General features: G+C 50.3%; 2 protein-coding genes across 10 annotated transcripts in view; both read right to left on the reverse strand.

The window, feature by feature from the left end:
• LOC122387388 (casein kinase I-like) overlaps positions 1-2,183 on the reverse strand; it is a 39,160-nt gene extending 36,977 nt beyond the window's left edge. For 7 of the 9 annotated variants that reach the window (XR_006257579.1, XR_006257578.1, XR_006257577.1 and 4 more), the window contains exons 1-2: positions 1,990-2,167; positions 166-668 (exon numbers count right to left, since the gene is read on the reverse strand). Coding sequence is in view for 6 of the 9 variants with exons in the window: in XM_043377542.1 (XP_043233477.1) it covers positions 166-411 (246 nt within the window). In the remaining 3 variants the exon portion in view is untranslated. Of the gene's footprint in view, positions 1-165; positions 669-1,989 lie in introns of all 9 variants that reach the window. The other 2 variants (XM_043377541.1, XM_043377543.1) reach the window with 2 other exon arrangements.
• A 4,833-nt stretch (positions 2,184-7,016) lies between these two features.
• Positions 7,017-23,167, reverse strand: part of LOC122387384 (mucin-19-like) — an 87,606-nt gene continuing 71,455 nt past the window's right edge. Inside the window, exons 15-21 of the mRNA XM_043377534.1 lie at positions 15,007-15,185; positions 12,721-12,902; positions 12,263-12,365; positions 10,938-11,099; positions 9,673-9,860; positions 9,162-9,364; positions 7,017-7,580 (exon numbers count right to left, since the gene is read on the reverse strand). Of these exons, the coding sequence (XP_043233469.1) occupies positions 7,429-7,580; positions 9,162-9,364; positions 9,673-9,860; positions 10,938-11,099; positions 12,263-12,365; positions 12,721-12,902; positions 15,007-15,185 (1,169 nt within the window). The 3' untranslated portion in view covers positions 7,017-7,428. The remainder of the gene's footprint in view (positions 7,581-9,161; positions 9,365-9,672; positions 9,861-10,937; positions 11,100-12,262; positions 12,366-12,720; positions 12,903-15,006; positions 15,186-23,167) is intronic.

Here is a 23,167-nt window from a genome sequence, read left to right on the forward strand (position 1 = left end):
GAGAAGTGAGTGAAGTGTATTCACTCAATGGTGGGGTCAAGAGTATCTACAACTTATATATCTGCAATGGCAAACAGCCTATAGATCTACGAAGCCCACATTTGAAGCCAAACATGGACGATACATCCCGCACCACCCCTCCAACAACCCAATCGCCCCACTCACCAGCTTGATGGCGACATGTTCGCCATTGTACATGTTCTTGCCCAGGCGCAGCTCGCCAAAGTTGCCGCAGCCGATCTTTTTGCCGACCCTGAAGTTGGATCCGACCATGAGCACACCTCCAGAGCTGGAGCTGGACTGGCGCGAGCCGGTGCTCTGCACGGTGGCCCGGCTGGAGGAGGGCAGGCGGGCGGCGCGGCGGGCGCCCTCCTCCGCCGCCGGGGTCTTCTCCTTGCCCGTCTTCTGCATGGCTCGCGGCGCGGCGCCCGGCCCTCCGCCGAAGTAGCGGGACGCCGCGATGCCGAAGTGAGACGTGTTGGCGGCCGGGGCGGGGGCGGCGGCGGCGGCGTCACGCGCCCGGCTGGCGGCGGGAGCGGCGCGGCGACGACCTACTGACGCCCATCGGACGGCGCCGCCGGCTGGGCACCCGCGGCTGCAGTGGCAGCGGCTCGGTCACGGCTCGACGGAGACCAGGTGCCGGCGCAGCCCCGCTGGCCCACAGTCACCTGGTGGCAGCAGAAGGTTCAGATGAGTGCACTCTAAACGGGGATGACCTGTGGGGCAAATGGTTGAAGATTCTGTCTCTGAGGTCATGGACATATGATGATGGCGTGTGATTTTTGGGCGCCCGGACTTCAGAGGACATCGGCGCCCATAATCATGGACATAGGTACATAACTATCCTGCTCTGAGTTGGCACGGAAAAAAGTATTGTTTCAGGACATTGATCGACGACCTAAACAATATTATAATGCAGAGGTCACTTGGTGCTTCAAAAAAGAGAAGATTGCTACATGCCAATAAATGTATATGCATCCAAAACACTGCCATAATCACTCTCAGTACCAACTTCCACCCCCATTCTCTGGAAAGTGGAAGGAGATCAAATGATGAAAGAAATATTCAAGTCATGTAAGTCAAATCATTAGGAAAAGTTGGCAATGGTTTGCACACTATTTTTCTTTTTAATATCATCTGTATTCATATTCAGACATCTATATAGAAAAGCTAGGCACTTTGTGTTAAAACATGCCAAGTTGAAATAAGTTATAAATCTGCAAAATGAACCAAAAAGGAAACTTGTCAAACTTGTTTCTGAGCCTGGCTGCAAACTTGGCTATCTCAACTCAAAACTAATGTTAATTAAGGTGGGAGGGTCCCTTTAAGAACTATAGTTTCACAAAATAAAAAAATGAAAGAGAAGAGCACATCTTTCTAAGCTTGAAAAGTGACACCACACACCGATGCTTGCAATCCTTTTTACACAAACATTGATGAGTAAGTTACATCTGACCACCCCATTGAGTCAGGTAAGGTTAAGTTATGTTAGGTTAGGCCTGGCTATCATTATTTTAGGTTGTGGTAGTTCTGCGTGTAGTGTACCTGCTTTTTACGATAAATGATAGGGAAAAGATATGCAATTTTCTGGGTTATCATATGGTTAGTAACAAAATGGTGTGGTTTTCATTTAATTTTTAGCCTAGGGCGAAAAGGGTGACTCTTACCAAGATAATCATTTGTGAGGTTGGTGAAGCCTAAAACCAGCTTAAAACAGATGTAACCAATTATTTTCTGTTAGCCAAACTGGCCTCTGAAGCAACTACCCGCAAAAAAAAGATGGAACCGATCCTTCCAACACAAGGATCCGCTAGCAAATACTTCTTATTGAAAAATGAGATTATCATGTCAACTTCAAGCATTTACACGAGGTTAACAATCAAAACATATCAATTCATGTGACAGCAATAAATCATCTCGAACTTCAGCTGGCAGGGCTCGAGCAGTGCCAACTGACGAAGAGGCAACGCACTTTCTACTTCTACTTACTCTTTATCGTAGATAAAGATTAGCAAGCCATGTCTTCAAGGCACAGTGAAACAATCACTTATTGACCAATTATTTTTCAACTTGCGTCCACTGATCACTGGCACAATAATGGTACAATCAATTATTTACAAAACTGTACACGGAACCCCACCCGAACCTCACAGATCTCACAAATTCACGCACAGAAACATTACGTTTGTATAATTGCATGCAGATTGATATCAATCTCGTACATGCAGATTCCGGACCCTTTCAAATCGCCTCAAAATCAGCATGTAGACCAAACAGGACACGCTGATCACGAATCTGAAGTCCGTTCCGCGGCACATATGAAACTTTTCCCGTAATTGACGAATTACGGATCTGCATGCAGATTCCGGACCCTTTCAAATCGCCTCAAAATCGGCATGAAGACCAAACAGGACACGCTGATCACGAATCCGAAGTCCGTTCCGCGGCACATATGAAACTTTTCCCGTAATTGACGAATTACGGATCTGCATGCAGATTCCGGACCCTTTCAAATCGCCTCAAAATCAGCATGTAGACCAAACAGGACACGCTGATCACGAATCTGAAGTCCGTTCCGCGGCACATATGAAACTTTTCCCGTAATTGACAAATTACGGATCTGCATGCAGATTCCGGACCCTTTCAAATCGCCTCAAAATCAGCATGTAGACCAAACAGGACACGCTGATCACGAATCTGAAGTCCGTTCCGCGGCACATATAAAACCTTTCCCGTAATTGACAAATTACGGATCTGCATGCAGATTCCGGACCCTTTCAAAACGCCTCAAAATCGGCATGTAGACCAAACAGGACACGCTGATCACGAATCTGAAGTCCGTTCCGCGGCACATATGAAACTTTTCCCGTAATTGACGAATTACGGATCTGCATGCAGATTCCGGACCCTTTCAAATCGCCTCAAAATCAGCATGTAGACCAAACAGGACACGCTGATCACGAATCTGAAGTCCGTTCCGCGGCACATATGAAACTTTTCCCGTAATTGACAAATTACTGATCTGCATGCAGATTCCGGACCCTTTCAAAACGCCTCAAAATAAGCATGTAGACCAAACAGGACACGCTGATCACGAATCCGAAGTCCGTTCCGCGGCACATATGAAACTTTTCCCGTAATTGACGAATTACGGATCTGCATGCAGATTCCGGACCCTTTCAAATCGCCTCAAAATCGGCATGTAGACCAAACAGGACACGCTGATCACGAATCCGAAGTCCGTTCCGCGGCACATAGGAAACTTTTCCCGTAATTGACGAATTACGGATCTGCATGCAGATTCCGGACCCTTTCAAATCGCCTCAAAATCGGCATGTAGACCAAACAGGACACGCTGATCACGAATCCGAAGTCCGTTCCGCGGCACATATGAAACTTTTCCCGTAATTGACGAATTGCGGATCGGCATGCAGATTCCGGACCCTTTCAAATCGCCTCAAAATCAGCATGTAGACCAAACAGGACACGCTGATCACGAATCTGAAGTCCGTTCCGCGGCACATATGAAACTTTTCCCGTAATTGACAAATTACGGATCTGCATGCAGATTCCGGACCCTTTCAAATCGCCTCAAAATCAGCATGTAGACCAAACAGGACACGCTGATCACGAATCTGAAGTCCGTTCCGCGGCACATATAAAACCTTTCCCGTAATTGACAAATTACGGATCTGCATGCAGATTCCGGACCCTTTCAAAACGCCTCAAAATCGGCATGTAGACCAAACAGGACACGCTGATCACGAATCTGAAGTCCGTTCCGTGGCACATATGAAACTTTTCCCGTAATTGACGAATTACGGATCTGCATGCAGATTCCGGACCCTTTCAAATCGCCTCAAAATCAGCATGTAGACCAAACAGGACACGCTGATCACGAATCTGAAGTCCGTTCCGCGGCACATATGAAACTTTTCCCGTAATTGACAAATTACTGATCTGCATGCAGATTCCGGACCCTTTCAAAACGCCTCAAAATCAGCATGTAGACCAAACAGGACACGCTGATCACGAATCCTAAGTCCGTTCCGCGGCACATATGAAACTTTTCCCGTAATTGACGAATTACGGATCTGCATGCAGATTCCGGACCCTTTCAAATCGCCTCAAAATCGGCATGTAGACCAAACAGGACACGCTGATCACGAATCCGAAGTCCGTTCCGCGGCACATATGAAACTTTTCCCGTAATTGACGAATTACGGATCTGCATGCAGATTCCGGACCCTTTCAAATCTGCATGCAGATCCGTAATTCGTCAATTACGGGAAAAGTTTCATATGTGCCGCGGAACGGACTTCAGATTCGTGATCAGCGTGTCCTGTTTGGTCTACATGCTGATTGTGAGGCGATTTGAAAGGGTCCGGAATCTGCATGCCGATCCGTAATTCGTCAATTACGGAAAAAGTTTCATATGTGCCGCGGAACGGACTTCGGATTCGTGATCAGCGTGTCCTGTTTGGTCTACATGCCGATTTTGAGGCGATTTGAAAGGGTCCGGAATCTGCATGCAGATCCGTAATTCGTCAATTACGGGAAAAGTTTCATATGTGCCTCGGAACGGACTTCGGATTCGTGATCAGCGTGTCCTGTTTGGTCTACATGCCGATTTTGAGGCGATTTGAAAGGGTCCGGAATCTGCATGCAGATCCGTAATTCGTCAATTACGGGAAAAGTTTCATATGTGCCGCGGAACGGACTTCGGATTCGTGATCAGCGTGTCCTGTTTGGTCTACATGCTGATTTTGAGGCGATTTGAAAGGGTCCGGAATCTGCATGCCGATCCGTAATTCGTCAATTACGGGAAAAGTTTCATATGTGCCGCGGAACGGACTTCAGATTCGTGATCAGCGTGTCCTTTTTGGTCTGCATGCCGATTTTGAGGCGTTTTGAAAGGGTCCGGAATCTGCATGCAGATCCGTAATTCGTCAATTACGGGAAAAGTTTCATATGTGCCGCGGAACGGACTTCAGATTCGTGATCAGCGTGTCCTGTTTGGTCTACATGCCGATTTTGAGGCGTTTTGAAAGGGTCCGGAATCTGCATGCAGATCCGTAATTTGTCAATTACGGGAAAAGTTTCAGATGTGCCGCGGAACGGACTTCAGATTCGTGATCAGCGTGTCCTGTTTGGTCTACATGCCGATTTTGAGGCGATTTGAAAGGGTCCGGAATCTGCATGCAGATCCGTAATTCGTCAATTACGGGAAAAGTTTCATATGTGCCGCGGAACGGACTTCGGATTCGTGATCAGCCTGTCCTGGTTGGTCTACATGCCGATTTTGAGGCGATTTGAAAGGGTCCGGAATCTGCATGCCGATCCGTAATTCGTCAATTACGGGAAAAGTTTCATATGTGCCTCGGAACGGACTTCGGATTCGTGATCAGCGTGTCCTGTTTGGTCTACATGCCAATTTTGAGGCGATTTGAAAGGGTCCGGAATCTGCATGTACGAGATTGATATCAATCTGCATGCAATTATACAAACGTAGAAACATTGCGCTTTGCGCTCAAGGTGACGCAAATTGAAGACTGAGACGATTGCAGCGCGGCTTCACTTTCCAAGGCAAATGGTAATAACTTTCAGCTGATTATTTTCGCTACGGTAAATTTTTTCTGGAAATGTGTTTTTTTCTAATATTCAGCTAAGCATTTTGATGATCTTTGAAAAATTGCTTTCAATTTTGTGCTTCAATGCTAAAAATTTTGACTTAAAAGAGGTGTAGGGTCGTTACAGGGAAGGACAAGACATTGGTGAGGGGTAATGATAATAAGTCTTTGCCCGTCTAGGGAAATGATAAACCTGATTTCGAATATACTTTTTTAATAATAAATCACAAAAGCTATATACACACACTGATAAGCCCTGGAGACCTTGAATAGGTATGTCGTGCATGATCTTGTCACATCTTGGCTGAGGAATGAACAAACAGATCGTGCAACCTCCGCATGTCAATGCTACGGAATGCATGGTGCCTAATTTTCAATTAAATATTTTTTATCAAACATGTTCAAACTGATGCATCGGCAAAATTAGGCCATAATGTCTCGTTTTCGACCTGTTCTTGACCTTCAGGTGCTGCCACCTTTTGGCTGACTCAATCAATACAGTCCACGCAATAGTAAATCTTAGGACTAGGTGGCGCTGTGCTTCAAAGATTGTATTCACAGGTGGCGCTAGTAGCTACTTACGCAGCTGGGTTAGGTATATACCGATCCTACAGCACAAGATCCGTAAGTACACCGATCGGTATTTTTTTCCAGCCTCAACACAGTCAAGTCCATCTCCTCCACACCGCAAGCCTCTTGATGCGGGTTGAACGGTCATATCTATCCGACGTGGGTGGGTACCTCCATCGCAGGGTCAGGTCCACGGTCCGGTGCGGTGAGCGTTAGCGGGGCTGGGTCTATATACGGCCTTGAGCTGGGTGGCCTGTCCGCGTGATGAGCTCAGCCCCGGCGGAGCACCAGGGTGCCCGACCAGACCAGTGTCTCCTTCTAATTCCTAGTATCCTTCCGGCTTTGCAAATGTTTCTTAAGACCGAAAGATCCTAGCCCTACAAAAGAAACAAAAGAAAACAAGAGCAGTACTCAGCGTCAACGTTCAATACTCTGGAAGCTTGTTCTTCGTCTTCGGGTGTCATGGTGTCTCAAGTTCCACGCGCCCACCCTGTCAGGAACTGATCGGTGAACCAGGAGCCAGGCCACAGATGGCGCACCGCGCGCTTTGACCCGATTGCGATGTCTACAAGGTCCCGAACTGCTGAGTCTGACAGCTATTCGTTTTCGCGTCCGGCGTCCCTCATAAGCTCGTGTCAGTGTGTCGCTCTCCTATAATCTGCTGAATGCATTCCACAATCCATAACACAGTTATTGAGAATGATCAGTTATTGCAGAGAGGCTGGCATGCTCCTCAAACCAAGTACGTTCCCGCCATGACAGCTGTTTTTTCGTATCTCCCTCCCCTCCCAATTCCCATCTCTCTTAAGTCTCCTCTAACGGCGATACTGTGTATTACATAGACATATATCGGTGTGGGGCGCCGGGCACCGCCTGCACACAAAGCGCCGGTCTCTATCTGTCGAGACGCGGGCGTGTGCGGCCACCGCGCCCCGTCCGCCGGCGGCTATCACAGACACGTCCCGGGGCGCCGGCTAGGAATCACATCGCGGCGGCGGCGCAATGATCGCGCCCGCCGCCGACGTTGACGTCACAGAACACTCATAACATACACACGCATACATTTGCGCACACGCGCGCGGCACGCGGCGACTGAGCGCGGCCGCCTGTTGGGCGCGAGCGTGCGCGCGGGGGGCGGCGGCCGCCAGAGATCCGGCGTCTGACGTCACCCGCGGCCGGCGGTGACGTCAGAGCGCGTGCTGCCGCCGCCGGGGGGTGACGTCACACATCACTTGTCGGCGGTGACGGCGCGCTCCATGGAGAAGCGGAGCGGCACGGAGCCCTCGACCCAGTAGCCGGGCCGTTCGATCAGCTGCTCCCAGAGGGCGCGCTCCTGACCGGCCGCGTCCATCCAGTCCACCGGCTTACCCAGCTGCTTCCCTGTAAACAGTAGAAACCATACGTCAGCTATATAGACATCACAATCTATCCAGTTTACCGGCTTACCCAGCTGCCTCCCTGTAAACAGTAGAAACCATACGTCAGCTATATACATAGACATCACAATCCATCCAGTCCACCGGCCTACCCAGCTGCTTCCCTGTAAACAGTAGAAACCATACGTCAGCTATATAGACATCACAATCCATCCAGTCCACCGGCCTACCCAACTGCTTCCCTGTGGAAACAACACAGTGGAAACAAGAGGTCAGATATGTAGAGTCACTTGTGGAGCTGAGCCAGGGGCAGGAAGACCTAAGGTGTGCCTCAAAGGAGATATCAGGAGCTAACTGAAGACGCCAATGGTTGAGGGAAACATGAGGGTACCTATGGCCTCATGAGGGTATGAGGGTTATTGAGCGAACCTATGGCCCAGGGCCATCGAGCGTACCCGGCACTCACACAAAGGGTCACAACTCACATCATGCACGCGAACTATTTTCAAGTTCACTTATACAAGCTATCCATGTTTGGCTTCACAAAACTCAGAGGTGATACCTTGTTTCATATCGCTCAGAGGTGATGTCTTGTTTCACATCGCTCGAGGGCCATTTATATACCAGTCGCTAAGGTCCCAGCTCGTATAACCGACTCTAACCAGCCTCCAGCGAGTTCACCTGTGAGCGGCAAGTTGCCCGTTTACTGCAGGGGGCGCGGCGCGGAGCGTTCCCCGTGACACGGCACCGGCATGTCGGCCTGCCCCGGACCCGATACCGCTGCCCAACACCGCGCGCTGATGGCCTATAACCCGGCGCCAGCCACTCGGCTACCGGCGGGTCACCGAGGAAGGTCATGTGGAGCGCTCCGACCGGACGCAGGAAGGGAGTTTACTGCCGCAGGCGCTCAGATTGATGTCGAGGCATTAAAGTCGAGAAACATGGTCGGCACATTACGTTACTGGCGTAGACGACGCGATGCTCTGCAGATATCTGTTGATGAAGATTGAATTGGGCGGAGTCTCAATAACGCACCGCGAACTTTGGTATGTAAGCGTTCACGATAAGGTGCATGGCAAGCGCAACGAGGTAAGTTGTGAGTGTGAGAGAGGACATATCGCTTCAATAAATTAGCGATGAAATTAGCGACGCAAAGCCTAGCGCAAGTTTAAACAGCTTTGCAGGGTCGCCCACAAACTTTTCCCATTAAATCTCTCTGCTGACATCCACTTAGAGCAGTGCATCCAGATGACATTGCCAGATGTTGCCAGGCAAAAACAAGCTCAGGTGAGCATCCGGTAACGATTGAATCTGAGCCCGAGTTGTATCAAAGCGATGTCTTCAAAGCATCCGATGAGCAACTATGAACGCACAATGGTTCCATCAAGCACAGGCGAGCTATCATAAACAGCTCGCTGGCAATAGATGACCCTGTAAAATATTTTGCCCCGACTAAGATTCTTTGCCATCAGATGTCGGATCAATCTATATCAATCTGTAGATATATACTTTATATATCTGTATATATGCCAATATGTATCTGTCAATATCTATTAATACTTTGTTATCTGTATTTGTGACGCACCCGATCCGAGGTTGAAGCGGGCGCCGCCGAGGAACTCGTTGGAGGTGAGGCTGTGGTCCCAGATGGTCAGCTCCAGCGCCCGCTCACGCAGCTCTCCCAGACTGACGTTCTCGTAGGTGAGCGTGCCGCTCCAGCGAGGGCACGTGGTCCGCTTCGCCACCGGCGTCTTCTGCTTGCTGTTCTTCCTGTCCGGCAGGAGGTAGCTGCGGACGAGGGACGCGTTATAGTAACTTCGATATTACAGTTTGCACGGTGCTTTCATAGTGCTCTAACATCGTAATGTGAATTACATACACGATGCACGTATATTCACTAAAGTAATGACTAAGAATTGTTATATTATAACCGAGCGTATATTCGCAAGGTAACGATGAAAATATCATGCATCTGTTTTCATATGATTGGCACACGACTGTCATGACAACACAAACGACTGTCTTCACCTAGCGGCCACTCTAGCGTGCCACCGTTCAATAGCCCGTAGCCCTCCCATCCACCTCCCCCTACTGACCACTTGCAGAAGGGGTCAGCCGAGCCGTTGGCACGCACTGGCGCCAGGTTCTTGGCCTCCTTGATGGTGATGTGCAGCCGACCCTTGGTCTTGCGGCCCTTTCGGCCCAGGCTGCCATCTGGCGGCGTGTATTTGAAGGCGACGATGACGTCCCCGCGGTGGCCGGGACTCTCCTCCTGGATCTCACTCTGTTGGACACAGCAGGCAGTAGGCGTTGGTTAGGTGGTTACGAGTTAACTGTTACTACTATACACGGCACACGCGGCATTGACGTACTGGTCTGCGAGCATTGGGCTGGAAATGCAACCAAGTGGCAGAAAAGTCGATTTAATATACCTAAACGATGACGATAACTCAACTGACTCGATCGACTGACTCCTCGAGTAGCTTTTTAAACGTAATCAATAAAACTACCTGTTAATCGCCGTTCCATGCTTCTATCCTCAGGAAACTGAAATCCTTCTCCTCCACGCCGCAACCCCCCCCCCCCCCCCCTCCGGGCTGGACAGGCAACTTTATCTCATGCGGGCTGCTCCCTTGGAGCGGTACCGCTGCTCCCGAGGGAGCGCATCCCGTAGCCGGGTGCAGTGAGTGCCTTGGGGCTGAGTGGCCTGTCCTCTGGACGGGCTCAGCCCCGGCGACTCACTAGGATGCCTGCCCAGACCAATGTCTCCCCCTTTATCCTATCATCCTCCCGGCTCTGAAATGGTCTTGCCAGCCGAAAGGGCCTAACCCAACAAAAAAGAAAAAAATACCTGTTAATAGTCCCAGTAAATAAGTTCAAACAAAATCAAATATCGCACGGTTCTGCTATGCGACGACAGGGTTAGTAACATTTGCTCGAACTTTAAAATCTCGAGCTGAACTCTATGCCTAAATTGAATAAGGAACTACATTAGCGTTCCATTTCCTATCCATCCTTTGTACTAAGAGGCACTAGGTGCTGCGTTAGAATCCGTGCCGTGAAGGAGGAACGATATCACTGTCTCATACGAGCGTCTGTCTCGATTTGAAATTCCCGAGCACCGCCTCCTTTATCAAACACATGAACAAAACGGATTTCTCGTTAACTAGCGCAACATAACAACCCAGTAATGATTGACGCTTGGTCTCCGGCTAATACCTCGCTTACCTTCCCATTCATTCAGTGTGTACCGGACAGACCGGTGTGTACCAAGGAGTACCCACTCCGTACGTACCCCGCGCTTCTACAGTGTATACCAGTGTGTACCAGGGTGTACCAGGGGTACCTCCTGCGTACGTACCCGCTCCTGCAGTGTGTACCAGTGCGGACTGGGGTCGTCGAACAGTGTCCGGCAGATGGGTAGCACCAGCTCGCCGAGGAAGTCGTTGCGGCCGAACATGTCGCTATGCCACACAGTCACCCAGAGGGTGCGGCTCTCCAGCTCCGCCTCCACGGCCGGGAACTGACGACAGGGCGCAGAGGGTCATACAGGGGTCATAGGAGGGTCACAGAGGGGTCATAGAGGGGTCATAGGGGGTCACAGAGGGGTCACAGGGGGGTCACAGGGTCACGGAGGGACATAGAGGGTCACGAAGGGTCGTGGTGGGGAGGGGGGTCACGGTGGAAAACAGAGGGTCACAGCGAGTCATGACAGGTCAAGGAGGGCCACGAAGGGTCATGACAGGTCACAACAGGCCATGGAGACCCACATCGGGTCTAAAAGTGTGACGGAAAGTAACAGTCATGCAAGGTCACAGTAGGTCATGGCAGGTCACGGAGGGGCCTACGTCGAACCACGATAGTTCAGGACACATCACAGCGGGCTACGATAGATCAGGATAACTCAGAACGGGTCAGAGATGGTCACTTGGGTCATGAGACTCATGACATTGGCAGGTCACAACATATCACTTATAGGTCACGAAAGGCCAGGTCAGTGGGTGGATCATGGCTGATTGAGTATGGTTACCACAGGTCATACTTGGTCGACTTTAATTGAGAGGCACTGTATCAGAAAAGATGTGAGTAGAGATAAATTCTGGCCTCTGAAAGACAACTGTACGCCAAAGAATTGATTCTGAGGTCAATTTCATCAATTGATGAGCTAGTGAAATCGCCGGATGCTGCTATTTCTGGTAAAGAGTCGCCCACGATTTCGAAAGCCACGCGAAAAAGACGCATTTAGTGATATCAGTCAGCCTGAATTTTTTCACATTAGCGGCTACTTTTTGGCGTGGTTGTTGAAACGTGTAGGCGAGGGCCTAAAAATGCCCCAACTGGCGATATCTATGTTGGGAAAACTCCCCTAAGGTGAACTTTTACTTCAATATGCTCAATAAGTCGATATGTTTCAAATTTGATAAAGCCAATGGCGAAGTTCACCACGGTGCAGTTACCGTTTTGGAAAACTATTCGGGGCGAGCAATATATTATGAACCGTATTGCCTATCGACAAAACATGCCAACCCGTCTGCCGAGTGGGACGCTATCTCTGTAACTGTCATCACACAATCATAATAAATCGACTGATGTCCCCGTGCTGGGTGCGATACGTTGCGCACGTGACGAGCTAAATACGATGAAGCTCGTTTTTTCCTAACGGAAGTCTCATAAAACGGTTCTCACCTTCAACGTTTCGTCGAAGATGGGGTTCAAGGTATGCTTTTTGGTCTTCGTCTTCCGCTTGCCACTCTTTGATCGGTCGGGCAGCAGGTACGCCTTGACGTAGCTGTAAAAAAGCACGGAAACCGATAACATCAGACTATTTAGGAATTCAATCGAAGGCATAGCCCCCAATCAACAAACCACGATAATCATCAATGGTGTCCAATGTCCATATCTTAGAATGGTAATTTATGTCAAAATTATGTGCTTAACATTTATCAGAACAAAATTTAGGTATAAGGGCGACGATAAAAACACCATTGGCACCGAACAGAATAATCGATTAGCAGTCATCAGACGGGCAGCCATTCAACGCATAGTCCACATCTAAACCAGAGCACACTATTCGCAAATAGCCCACAACACCGATACAAAACACCAGTCTAATTACGTTACAAATAATGCCAGCCTGCACTCACGGGTCGGAGCGGTTGCGTTTGGTGTCGACGGCGGCCAGGTCTCTGCACTGTTTGACGGTGACCTCGAGGGCGCTCTGCTGGTAGTTGTACTGAAGTGCCAGCTGCAGGTCGCCGCGTACCGGTACCGTACCGTACCGCGCCTCGCCGGCCGAGTACACGCTGGCCATCGAGTCGCTGCGGGACTGAACGGGGCGGCAGGTACGGGTTAGAGTACACAGAGTAGATACAATGTACACGGCGTACTGTGCGCATTGGGGAATTCGGTATAAGCATTGCAGCTCTCATTATTGGACTGATTGAAGCTCAATATTTCACAGGCTACTCTGCACACTTCCGAGAAGTGCAGCCGAAGGTCAGGTCTCGACATGACAATGTGGGTTAAATAAATAAGGTCACAGGAGGTCACGCGACATCGAGTGACCCTGCTCTGTTCACGGGAGATCAAAACAGACGGGACACCGCTCAGGCCAGATCCTCGTGCATTGAGAGGTCAGTATCGTCAAATAAGGGGCGAGCCCTTCACCGGTAGCTAAATAACGACATAAACTGGCGACGACAGTCGGGCGACACAATACAAGCAATTCAATAAATCGATAATGGTGAGAGAAATCCCGATATTCTTATTTAGCTCATCAATAGGAGAGTGTACCATGAAACATACCTACGAGCAGAGGGGCACGCACACGAAAAGCTAGTTTTATTTTCAGCGTCTTTCTACGCAATGCAGGGTGTACACAAAAGACCAGACGAAGAAGCTTTAATAAATTATCCATCTCAACCTGTGGTACTCAATGTTCGGCTTCCCATCATTTTACTCATGCTGCGACTCTGCCGCCTTTCTTTGCGATTTTACCATACATCACTACCATTTCTCTATCAATGCGGCTGTATACACCATAGGTACACAATCTGCGCTGCCGGGTTACCCGCCACCTGCACCGGGCCGCTGCCCTTTCCTGTCCACTGAACGATATCGGTCAAGGTCAACGAGCACCGCAGCGGGCCGGAACCCACCTGCGACAAAGCGCATAGACGTCTCTGCCCCGCGTCACCCTAAACTCGTAGTGTCACCCATGCCGCCTCCGAATCTTGTGTCTCACTTTCTCACAAAGGTGTCAGTATGAATAGGTGTTTAGGTCAGGTCACGGCGGCTGACAGCTTGCAGGTGCAGAAAGTTAAGTGGAAGATCATTTAAGGGCAGACCGTGCCGCGGAGATTTTCACAAAGTATGGCGAGCAGTGAAAAAAGGTGATAAGCGCAGGAGGATGCTTATTGAGAACGCGACAGCCGTAGATGTTCAGGCATGGGGAAAATGTATTCGCTTAACAAAAAAGAGCAAAGGAAATATAAATAAAATTACAGCCGGAAACTAGACTAGCCGTAATTCCTTAATGTTTGCATCAGGCTTTGACAAAGCTTTCATGGGCTTATTCCATCAAGCGTTGTACGACGGAAAAAAATACATAGCAAATGAGGGGATTGACCTGCACGATATCCGCTGCATTACGCTAGTCCAGGTAATTTGGCGATGTTAATTGCACCAGGATAAAGAGCCGTCGTACTCGTAGCAGCTGGATCCACACAGGGATGATTAATACTGGCCAGGGATGAGGCATGAATTATCATAGACAAATTATATAAATCATGGTATTGCTCTGCATATTCGCAGAGTACGTACAAAGTCATAAAGCGCAATCCGCTCCATGCTCGTACGCTATAACGACAAAAAATACCTACAGGCTAAATGTGACCATGTGGAACTCGACATTGGCTGGAAGAATCTTGCCAAATTCCTTCAATCGCGCTTTCTCAGACCTCCACATAGTTAGGCCGAGCTCGGCTGGCCTCTGACTACATAAGGAGCGGCCCACTCGTCACTAGAACGGAGGTTATGCCGCGTGCTGCTGCACCTGCTGTTGGTGTCCGTGGTGCCGTAAACAGTCATTACTGGACAGACACAGCCCGCCGGCAGTGGTGGGTGCGTGATACCCTCCGGAGATAACGGGACGCGCTCCACGCACCCTGTCCAGCATCCTACTGCTAAAGGTGGGTTCACAGGACGCAGAAACAGAGGTTGTACAGGTGAGTCGGATGTCAGGTGAGATGCGAGACAGACAAGCGAATCGCAAATACTGGGGAGGGGGGTCATAATAAAATCTTTTATCTAGCAAAACGGAAAATAGGTGATACCAAGCGACTACCCAAATATAACCTTCTCAGAGCTGCTGGCTCGTAACTCACGCAGAGTTCCCTATTCACTCCGAGTGTGACGAGTTCCCTACTCACTCCGAGAGTGGAGAGTGTGGCCGATCGCTGCTGGTGGAGCGCCACCAGTCGGTCGATGTCGTCGTCCGGCTCAGAGGTTGGCAGACTGGACATGGAGCGACGGTCGAGCGTAGACGACGAGTGTGCCGCCAGAGGCGACTCTCCCGGCCGTCCGGGGGTGCCCGCCTGCCGCTCATCTGCTGGGTCACAGAGACGGTCACGGTCAGAGGAATACTGAGACGGGCGGAGATCAGAGCGATAGAGACGGGCAGAGGGCAGATCAACACAGAGACGGTCACGGTCAGAGCAGCCGAGACGGGCGGAGGTCAGAGGAACAGAGACAGCCAGAGGTCAGGGAAATAGGGATGGACAGGGATCAGATCAACAAAGACGACCGGAGGTCATATCAACCCAAAGACGGTCACGGCCAGAACACCGAGACGGACAGAGGTTAGCTCGACACATAGACGAACAGAGCTCAGAGGAACCAAGACGGGAAGAGGTCAGAGTAACACCGAGGCAGCCACAGTCACAGCAGCCGCGACAGGTAGGGGTCAGAGGATCTCGAGGAAGGGAGACGGGCATAGGCTATAGGCCAGATAAACTGAGACCAGCAGAGGTCAGATCAACACAAAGATGAGCGACGGTCAAATCAACACAGAGACGGATAGAGCTCAGAGGAACAGAGAGACAAGCCAAGGTCAGATCAACACAGAGACAGACAGAGGTCAGTTCGACACAGAGACGGACAGAGGTCAGATAAATACAGAGACGAACAGGAGTAAACTGACGAAATGCAGATACGAGCGACGGTCAAATCAACAAGCTCGACAGAAAGACCAGATCGACAGAAAACGCGTCTCCGTCAGAAAAAAAAACGGAACATCCGAGGTCAGGTCATGTCCACAGAGATCAACTATCAAGGGCTAGTCACAGACGTGAGACGGACAATAAAAGAGCTAAAGCCAAGACGGATCTCACCAATTTAAACGCCACAGATAGTAATCTCAATTGATGCCATGAGGATAACCTAACCAGTGAATGAAAACAGCTGATGACTTTGAATGGAAGGAGATTTCCAGAGGGCACCGGAAGTTAGATGAGACTTTCTTACGTTACGAGATGTGGTTTATGGTTATCTAGGTCAGATATGTAATCTACGTCAGGTAGGTGTATGATAGCCGATCACACTTCACTAGACACTAGTCAAGGTCAAATAACGCGCCAAAAGTCAATACGCATCAATGGGACCAGCCAAATGAGCTTAGGCTGTGCATTTGGTAATCCATGTTCAAAGTACCTACTCTAGCAGTATGAGACTAAACAGGTGTCTCACAATGATACGGCGGAAAGGATAATGAACGACGGACAAGCAAGATCATCAGATTTTGCATGCGTGCGCACTGGGAGAAGCAGAGGTATGTACGCCAGAGCGGATCGAGAGCGGGCACTGACTGAGCCCCTAACGGTGCGCCCTTCCGTGCTGTCAGTACCGGCTGATCGAATTGCCGGGATCCCGCGGCGGGATGGCCAGTGGCCCGGGATCAATGATCGACTTTCCTATCTTCATCAGCGGCCGCCGCCCTGAGCTTCCGGCCGCACTCCCGGACCAAAACTCATCTGGAAAATACCGGTCCTCCCGCAGGACTGAGTCTCATCATAGACGGACGCGTGTCGCCTGCCACGGCCGAGCAACAGCGCGGCGGTGGCAGAGACAAGGCAGCGACGATGGAAGCCAGATATCCCGTGAGAGCAGACTTCATCAAATTACACACGGCCCGTGGCGGGAAGACCAGGCTGTGTGATATTTTGGTGCTTCGTAAAGATACGAGTGATAACCCAAAGTCGCTCGGGGACGAGCGGGCGGGCGTTTGAAGTGCCTACAGATTTATGTTTCACTTGATGCTAGTGCAAATCTCGCAAAAAGGAACAGTGACAAGATGATGGCCGGGAAACGTAACCAGGAAGCTTTTTTAAAGCTGTTAGGTACCACGAACCCACAATCTCCAAAATTGCAGACCAGAGAACCATCCCACGTCAAAGCACTACTAGACACTACCACGGACAACTCAATTACCAACGGTGACCGTTTACCGCAGAACGGAGCCAGCTACCGTAACAAAAGTGTCGATCATCCGACCACATCGTTTCACTGCGGTCCAGCTGAAGGTGGGTAACACCATTCTATGGACACATCCGGCTGCCGGCCGGTCGGCTCCCTGTGTCACCCCACCCCTCCTCGCCAAGTAGCCCGTTCTATGTGTCCCCTGTCCCCGTGCGGCCACCGGTCGGCCCTGGTGGACACCGCCGCACAGCCGTGCGGGTGAAAACGGACACAGTTCCGGCTCGGCACGGTGTCGCACAGACTCCCTCTCTTTCTCTCTCCCTTATCCCCCCCCCTCTCTCTCTCTCTCTCTCTCTATCTCTTTCTCTTTCTCTTTCTCTTTCTCTTTCTCTTTCTCTTTCTCTTTCTCTTTCTCTTTCTCTTTCTCTTTCTCTAATTCTCTCTCACTCCCTCTCTCCCTCTCTCTCTTTCTTCGTCTTTTATCACCATCCCCTTTTCCATTGCTCTTCCCCTTATCTTTACTCTCTTTCTCTCATTTCCTCTCTCCCTCGTTTCCTCTTCTTTGCTCTTATCTATTTTAATTCGAAGTAATTGCAGTCCCCGTTTTATTTTAACCATCAGCCCAACACATCCGTGTGTATAGGTAGTGGGCAGCCAGCGGGCCAGCCAAGCCTATCATATGCTGCTGCCTCTGGTCACCGCCAACCTCCAAAGACAGACAAAGCCCGTCCGGTTCGTATCTATAGTCTCCAGCCACCACCTGACCTTTTATCTTCAATCCTCAGCTCATCCGGTCAGTGTCTATCCGCAGCCAGCAGGCAGAGTCCTCATTCCCACCCAGCCCATTATAAGCCGCCCTGGTCCTCTGCCTCCCGGTCAGCCGATAAGTCTCTGGTCCTCCCATTGAGCCATCCCCAGTCCTCGGCAGACCGACGCGACCGGCCGCCAGCCGAACGGCTCACCGCCTCGAGGCTCTCAGTAAACGGGTGCCGCAGCTGCCGACCACTTTCTCCGTCCGGGGTGGCCAGCCAAGGTGAACGCACGCACCGAGACACACGAAATCGAACTGCGTGCGCGGGGTAAAGGGGCTGCAAGACTGAGATCGGGCGGAGCGCGTCTATTTATAGGTTGCAGTCCATCAAACTGCACAGGGTATGTGAGTTTTCACTCAACTGCGGCTTAAATCTATGCAAAATAGGAACTGAAAATGGATTGGATAATGTATGACCTGTTGCTGAGCTGCACCGTTTAACATTATTCATCCTGCCGTAGATATCATACTATGGTGAAATTTTGGGTGCTAACAATGAGTTAGCACATTTTTTCAGTTTACATGTCTTAGTGACTGCATAGGTTTCGTTACTATTTCCCCATGCGGCGGCAATGAAAGATAATCCAGAGCCACCATGCGATCGGTTGACTTCCGACACCATTGACGTCTTATCGCCACCGTCTGTCACTGGCTCCCACCTGGCTCCACCAGTCCCACCTGCCCACCGCCGTCCCTCCACCGTCTCCATGTGGGGCCTCCCACCGTCACCGGGCCGTCATCGGTCTCCACCGTCATCGGTCGCTGCCAATTACTGGTCTGGCTGGGCGTCATCGGTCAGACGCCATTGTTCGCCGTCACCGCGCCACAATAGCCGCAGCCGCCGCGCCGTCACCGCCGCCGCCGCCCTGTCGCGTCATCTCGACTCCCACGGGCGGGTGATCCCTAGACAGTCGCCAGTGGGACTCGGTAAGACGCGACAGAAGTCCGTTCTGCGGTATGGTCTGTCAGACAATAAAGTGCACAGAACAACGGCAAATCCCACCGCATTGTGGCGCATAAGACATCAGAAATGTGACGTCTGAGCGGATATTTTTGCCTCTGTGTGTCATGATAAGTCCCGGTCTCGACAGCAGCGTAATGGATAAAGGTTAGGCACACCTACGCGCATTTCTGCTTAGTGATCGCGGCAGCTTATGCTAGATAAATTCGCCGCCAACGCCCCATGGCAAGCGGGATGAGCATTACGTAATGCACATAAATAATGCATCGTTATCTTCTTGCATATACGTGTTGAGTTGAGCTCAAATATTTCAGTTGTTATCATTTTTCATTTACTGTTACCCTCGTCAGGCTATAAGATAATAGGTTAACCAGCTTGTGAAAAAAATATTGAGATTCACTTGCATCCTTTTCCACCAAACGTCATTACGGTACGGTGCTGATATGAAGCATGATGACTTCCTGACTCGCTCCTTTGCCTGAGTTTCGACTCGATTCGGCCACCAGATCGAAACACTGCCGTCAAAGTTGCCTTACTCTGCTCAAGTTACGGGCCTGAAACCCACACCTGCTGGCACCTCAAGGCAAGGAAGTCGGGCGGCGCTATGAACTTAAACGGTATATTTTAATAGACAACCTCCTGACGAAACATGAGCGGTTCCCACCCGTCCGTAACTTGGCCTCTGGCGTTCAAACTTCGATGGATGCATTGACGTCATCAGTGCCAGGCCAGAAACGCAGCAGACTAGCCGTAGCATACAGCAGACACCGTGCCGCTACGCACCGCCACGCAACACACTGCATGAGAAACGCACCCGTGTGGGGGTGGGCCTAACACAGCAACTCTCGCGCGTTCCGGTACCACACACCGACCGTTCCGATCAAACCCCAGAAATACTCAGCGTAACGACTTTGGCCGTAACAATCGTGAGTCGTGACAGTCACGCTACAGTCTCGTGATGGCCGCATGCCAGGATAGTGACCGCCGTGACTAGTGTATCTCAGGAGACATGCCGACTGAGAAAGTGGACCTCTATCAGAGCTATTCCTCCAACTGCAGCCCACCTGCACGCCAAGAAATAGTGCGTAACAACATCTGACGGCTGACTTAATTTCGCCGCAGTCGGCAGACCATCAAAATGCAAGACACGCGCAAGTGCAGCTGCAACGCGCAACAGAGTAGCCGTCAGCAAGGATTTCCAACTGGGAAGTGACGTCGAGAACGAATAGAAAGCGATGGAGACAAGGTAGAGCTGTAGTCCCACCGGACGGACGACACAGCGTCCTTTGATGGAGACGGCCGACACTCGCAGAGAGTTCTCCATTCTCCGACAGGTGCCGGGAACGCGTGACGGAACAGTAGCTGGGCCGTGACTGGCCGTGACGGGCCGTCACAGACCGTGACGGGCTGTGATGACGCCGTGACGGAAATGAATCGGATCACGAAACGTCTAGCGACAGACCGTGAAAGGTGGCCAACAGACGACCGATGAGAAATCTCCAGGCATCTGGCTTTTCTCTCCCGCCGATGAATGAGTCTTTAGTGAGAAAGAGCTCACAGAGGTCAGTGGCAAGACAGCAGCGGGATGGGAAACGAGGAGAAAACGTGGAGGGAGAGGAGAAACAAACAGGAAAAAAGGAGTGAGAGGGAGCCTAACAGGGAGAAGGAGCGAAGCAGATGGATGGAGAGAGATGTAGAGGGTAAGTGAGTGAGATGGAGACAGGTAGATGGAGAGGCAAATGGATCGAGAGAGAGAGAGAGAGAGAGAGAGAGAGAGAGAGAGAGAGAGAGAGAGAGAGAGAGAGAGGGAGAGAGACGGCAAGAAAGAGGGGGACGGAGAGAGGGAGGGAGGAGGGAAGAGGAGTCTCATTATGCACAATCTGATGGAATGGTGTTCCACAGTATCCCCTGAGACTTCTCCCGTAATGCACACAGCGAGTCTGCGCCAGCCCATGAGATATAGCCGCATCTCACTGTGACGCACAGCCTCCCTCAGTCGGCGCTATAAATAAGATGTTGCTAGTTCAGGAAAAAAGACAATGCTATATAGTTGTATATACGTCCTCAGAGAAAAGGGCACGGCGAAAAGAACGCAAACGTTCGGAAAGTTGTAGGATATAGGTTGTCCCGCAATACACAGAGACCATGCGGCACAGTCTAACCGTTCCCGCTGAGCGTTGCAGTCCCCAGCGCCGTATAAATAGACTGTCCCGCAGTGCAGGTAAGTAATGCGGCACAGTAGGCCACCAAATCGCTCCGCGCAATCTCGCACAATTCGCACTATCAGCCTGATGTAAACACATGATCAATACTGCAAATAATAATGCGTTTCGATAGGCTCATAGGGCATCGCAAGTAGGACATCGGTGGTTGAATAAAACTTCATCATGCTGAACTCAGGCACGGCACATCTCCCCATTCAGCACCTAACGCCCGTATCATCAAATAGAACGGAAAAGCAGCGACACGATGAACGGCAATAAGGAGAAATGAATGAGACGTTTAGAAATGTAGTACATCCGCAGCTCAGAAATGGACGATTCATTATATTCGGCATTTTCATTACCAGTATAACGCCTTTTGGGGCGACTAACGGAGCGAGCGAGAGGGTGGGCCTTGCACGTGCGAAATTGCGAGGGGGTACCTCCAACTGACTTGTGCACAGCACCCTACTAACCGGTCTCTAGCGACGTGCCAAATTTGGGCACAATCGGCCCAGCCGTTCTCGACATCTGGAAGCGGCACCCTGCACGTGCGCACGTGCAAAATGGGTCCCAACTGACTTGTGCACGACACCCTACTAACCGGTCCCTAACTGTGTACCAAATTTGAGCGCAATCGGTCGAGCCGTTCTCGAGATCTGGAAACGACCCCTGCACGTGCGCACGTGCAGCAGCATCCCAACTCTGGCACATGGATATGCAGTGCCTATGGGTGCCTACCTACATGCCAACTTTCAGCGCAATCGGCCAAGTAGTTACCGAGATATTGCAACAATTACAAAACGAACACCTCTTCGTTTTGCACGTGGCACGTGCATAAGGGGTCACCCACATGCATCGGGAATAGTCCAATACTTGGTAGAAGGAATGAAGCTACCCTACAAAAATTACCGCGTGTAAATCGGTCAATTGGTTGCTGAGATATAAGCGTCGCAGAATCGTGACCACGGCCGGCCGGCCGGCCGGCCGGCCGCTCATACTCAGAAATTTCCGTTATTCTACGTAAAGGCCTGGCTACACTATGCGTTTTCTTCGTGCGTTTTTTTGCGTGTTTGCGTGTTTTGCGTGATATCGTTCTAGAAAAAAGAACGATATTACGTTTTTGTGATGTTTTTCACCTTAAATTTTAGTTACATAAGAGTTATATTAGCTTTTGTATATAACCAAAGTAAAAATTATATTGTTTATAGCTTTTTTCCTAGAACGATATTACGCAAAACACGCAAACCTGCAAAAACGCACGCAGAAAACGCATAGTGTAGCCAGGCCTTAAGACTCCGCTCGCTTCGCTCGCTCCGTAATCATCTCCAGGGAGAAACGTCAGTTAGCAATTGGCGCCTGAAACACGGTTGACTATTTTGACCTTTTTAGCCAGTGTACAGTCAAGCTGTGCCAATGGAATAAACCCTTTTTGCTACTCGTAACTTATCGCTGGAAGGCAAATGGCCAGGACATGACAGAACACGACAAATATATACAGGGTGACACAAAAAAAACGGTCATCACCAAATTTCGAATAACTTCGGAAGTTTTATTCAGATCAGCACCAAACTTCGGTCACTTAAGGTCACACCTATGTAGCATACATCCACCAAGTTTCAAGTCTTCACTACGAATACTTTTAGTACAGTGTGTGCTTTACTGACGCTCCACAATGTGCTCCAGGTGAGCGCCACGGCGCTGCAGGGCGTAGGCACACTTGCATCCGGCGGGCAAAGTTGTCGATAACCCGATGGCTGTGCACTTTACAGAGTGCAATGGCCTCTGGAGACAGTGCTCAGGGGTGTGCTACCCCTGAAACGTTATTCTTATCGGGTTATCGGCAACTTTGCCCGCCGGATGCAGGTGTGCCCACGCCCTGCAGCGCCGGGGCGCTCACCCGGAGCACATTGTGGAGCGTCCGTAAAACACACACTGTACTAAAAGTATTCGTAGTGAAGACTTGAAACTTGGTGGATGTCTGCTACATAGGTGTGACCTAAAGTGGCCGAAGTTTGGTGATGATCTGAATAAAACTTTCGAAGTTATTCGAATTTTGGTGATGACCGCTTTTTTGTGTCACCCTGTATATATCAAGATCTTACCGAACTTTCGATAAGGAAGCACCGAGTACGACCTCTTTT

This window comes from Amphibalanus amphitrite, unplaced genomic scaffold (genome assembly GCF_019059575.1).
Source record: "Amphibalanus amphitrite isolate SeventyFive unplaced genomic scaffold, NRLGWU_Aamphi_draft 000285F_arrow, whole genome shotgun sequence".
In the NCBI taxonomy this organism is placed as follows: Eukaryota; Metazoa; Arthropoda; class Thecostraca; order Balanomorpha; family Balanidae; genus Amphibalanus; species Amphibalanus amphitrite.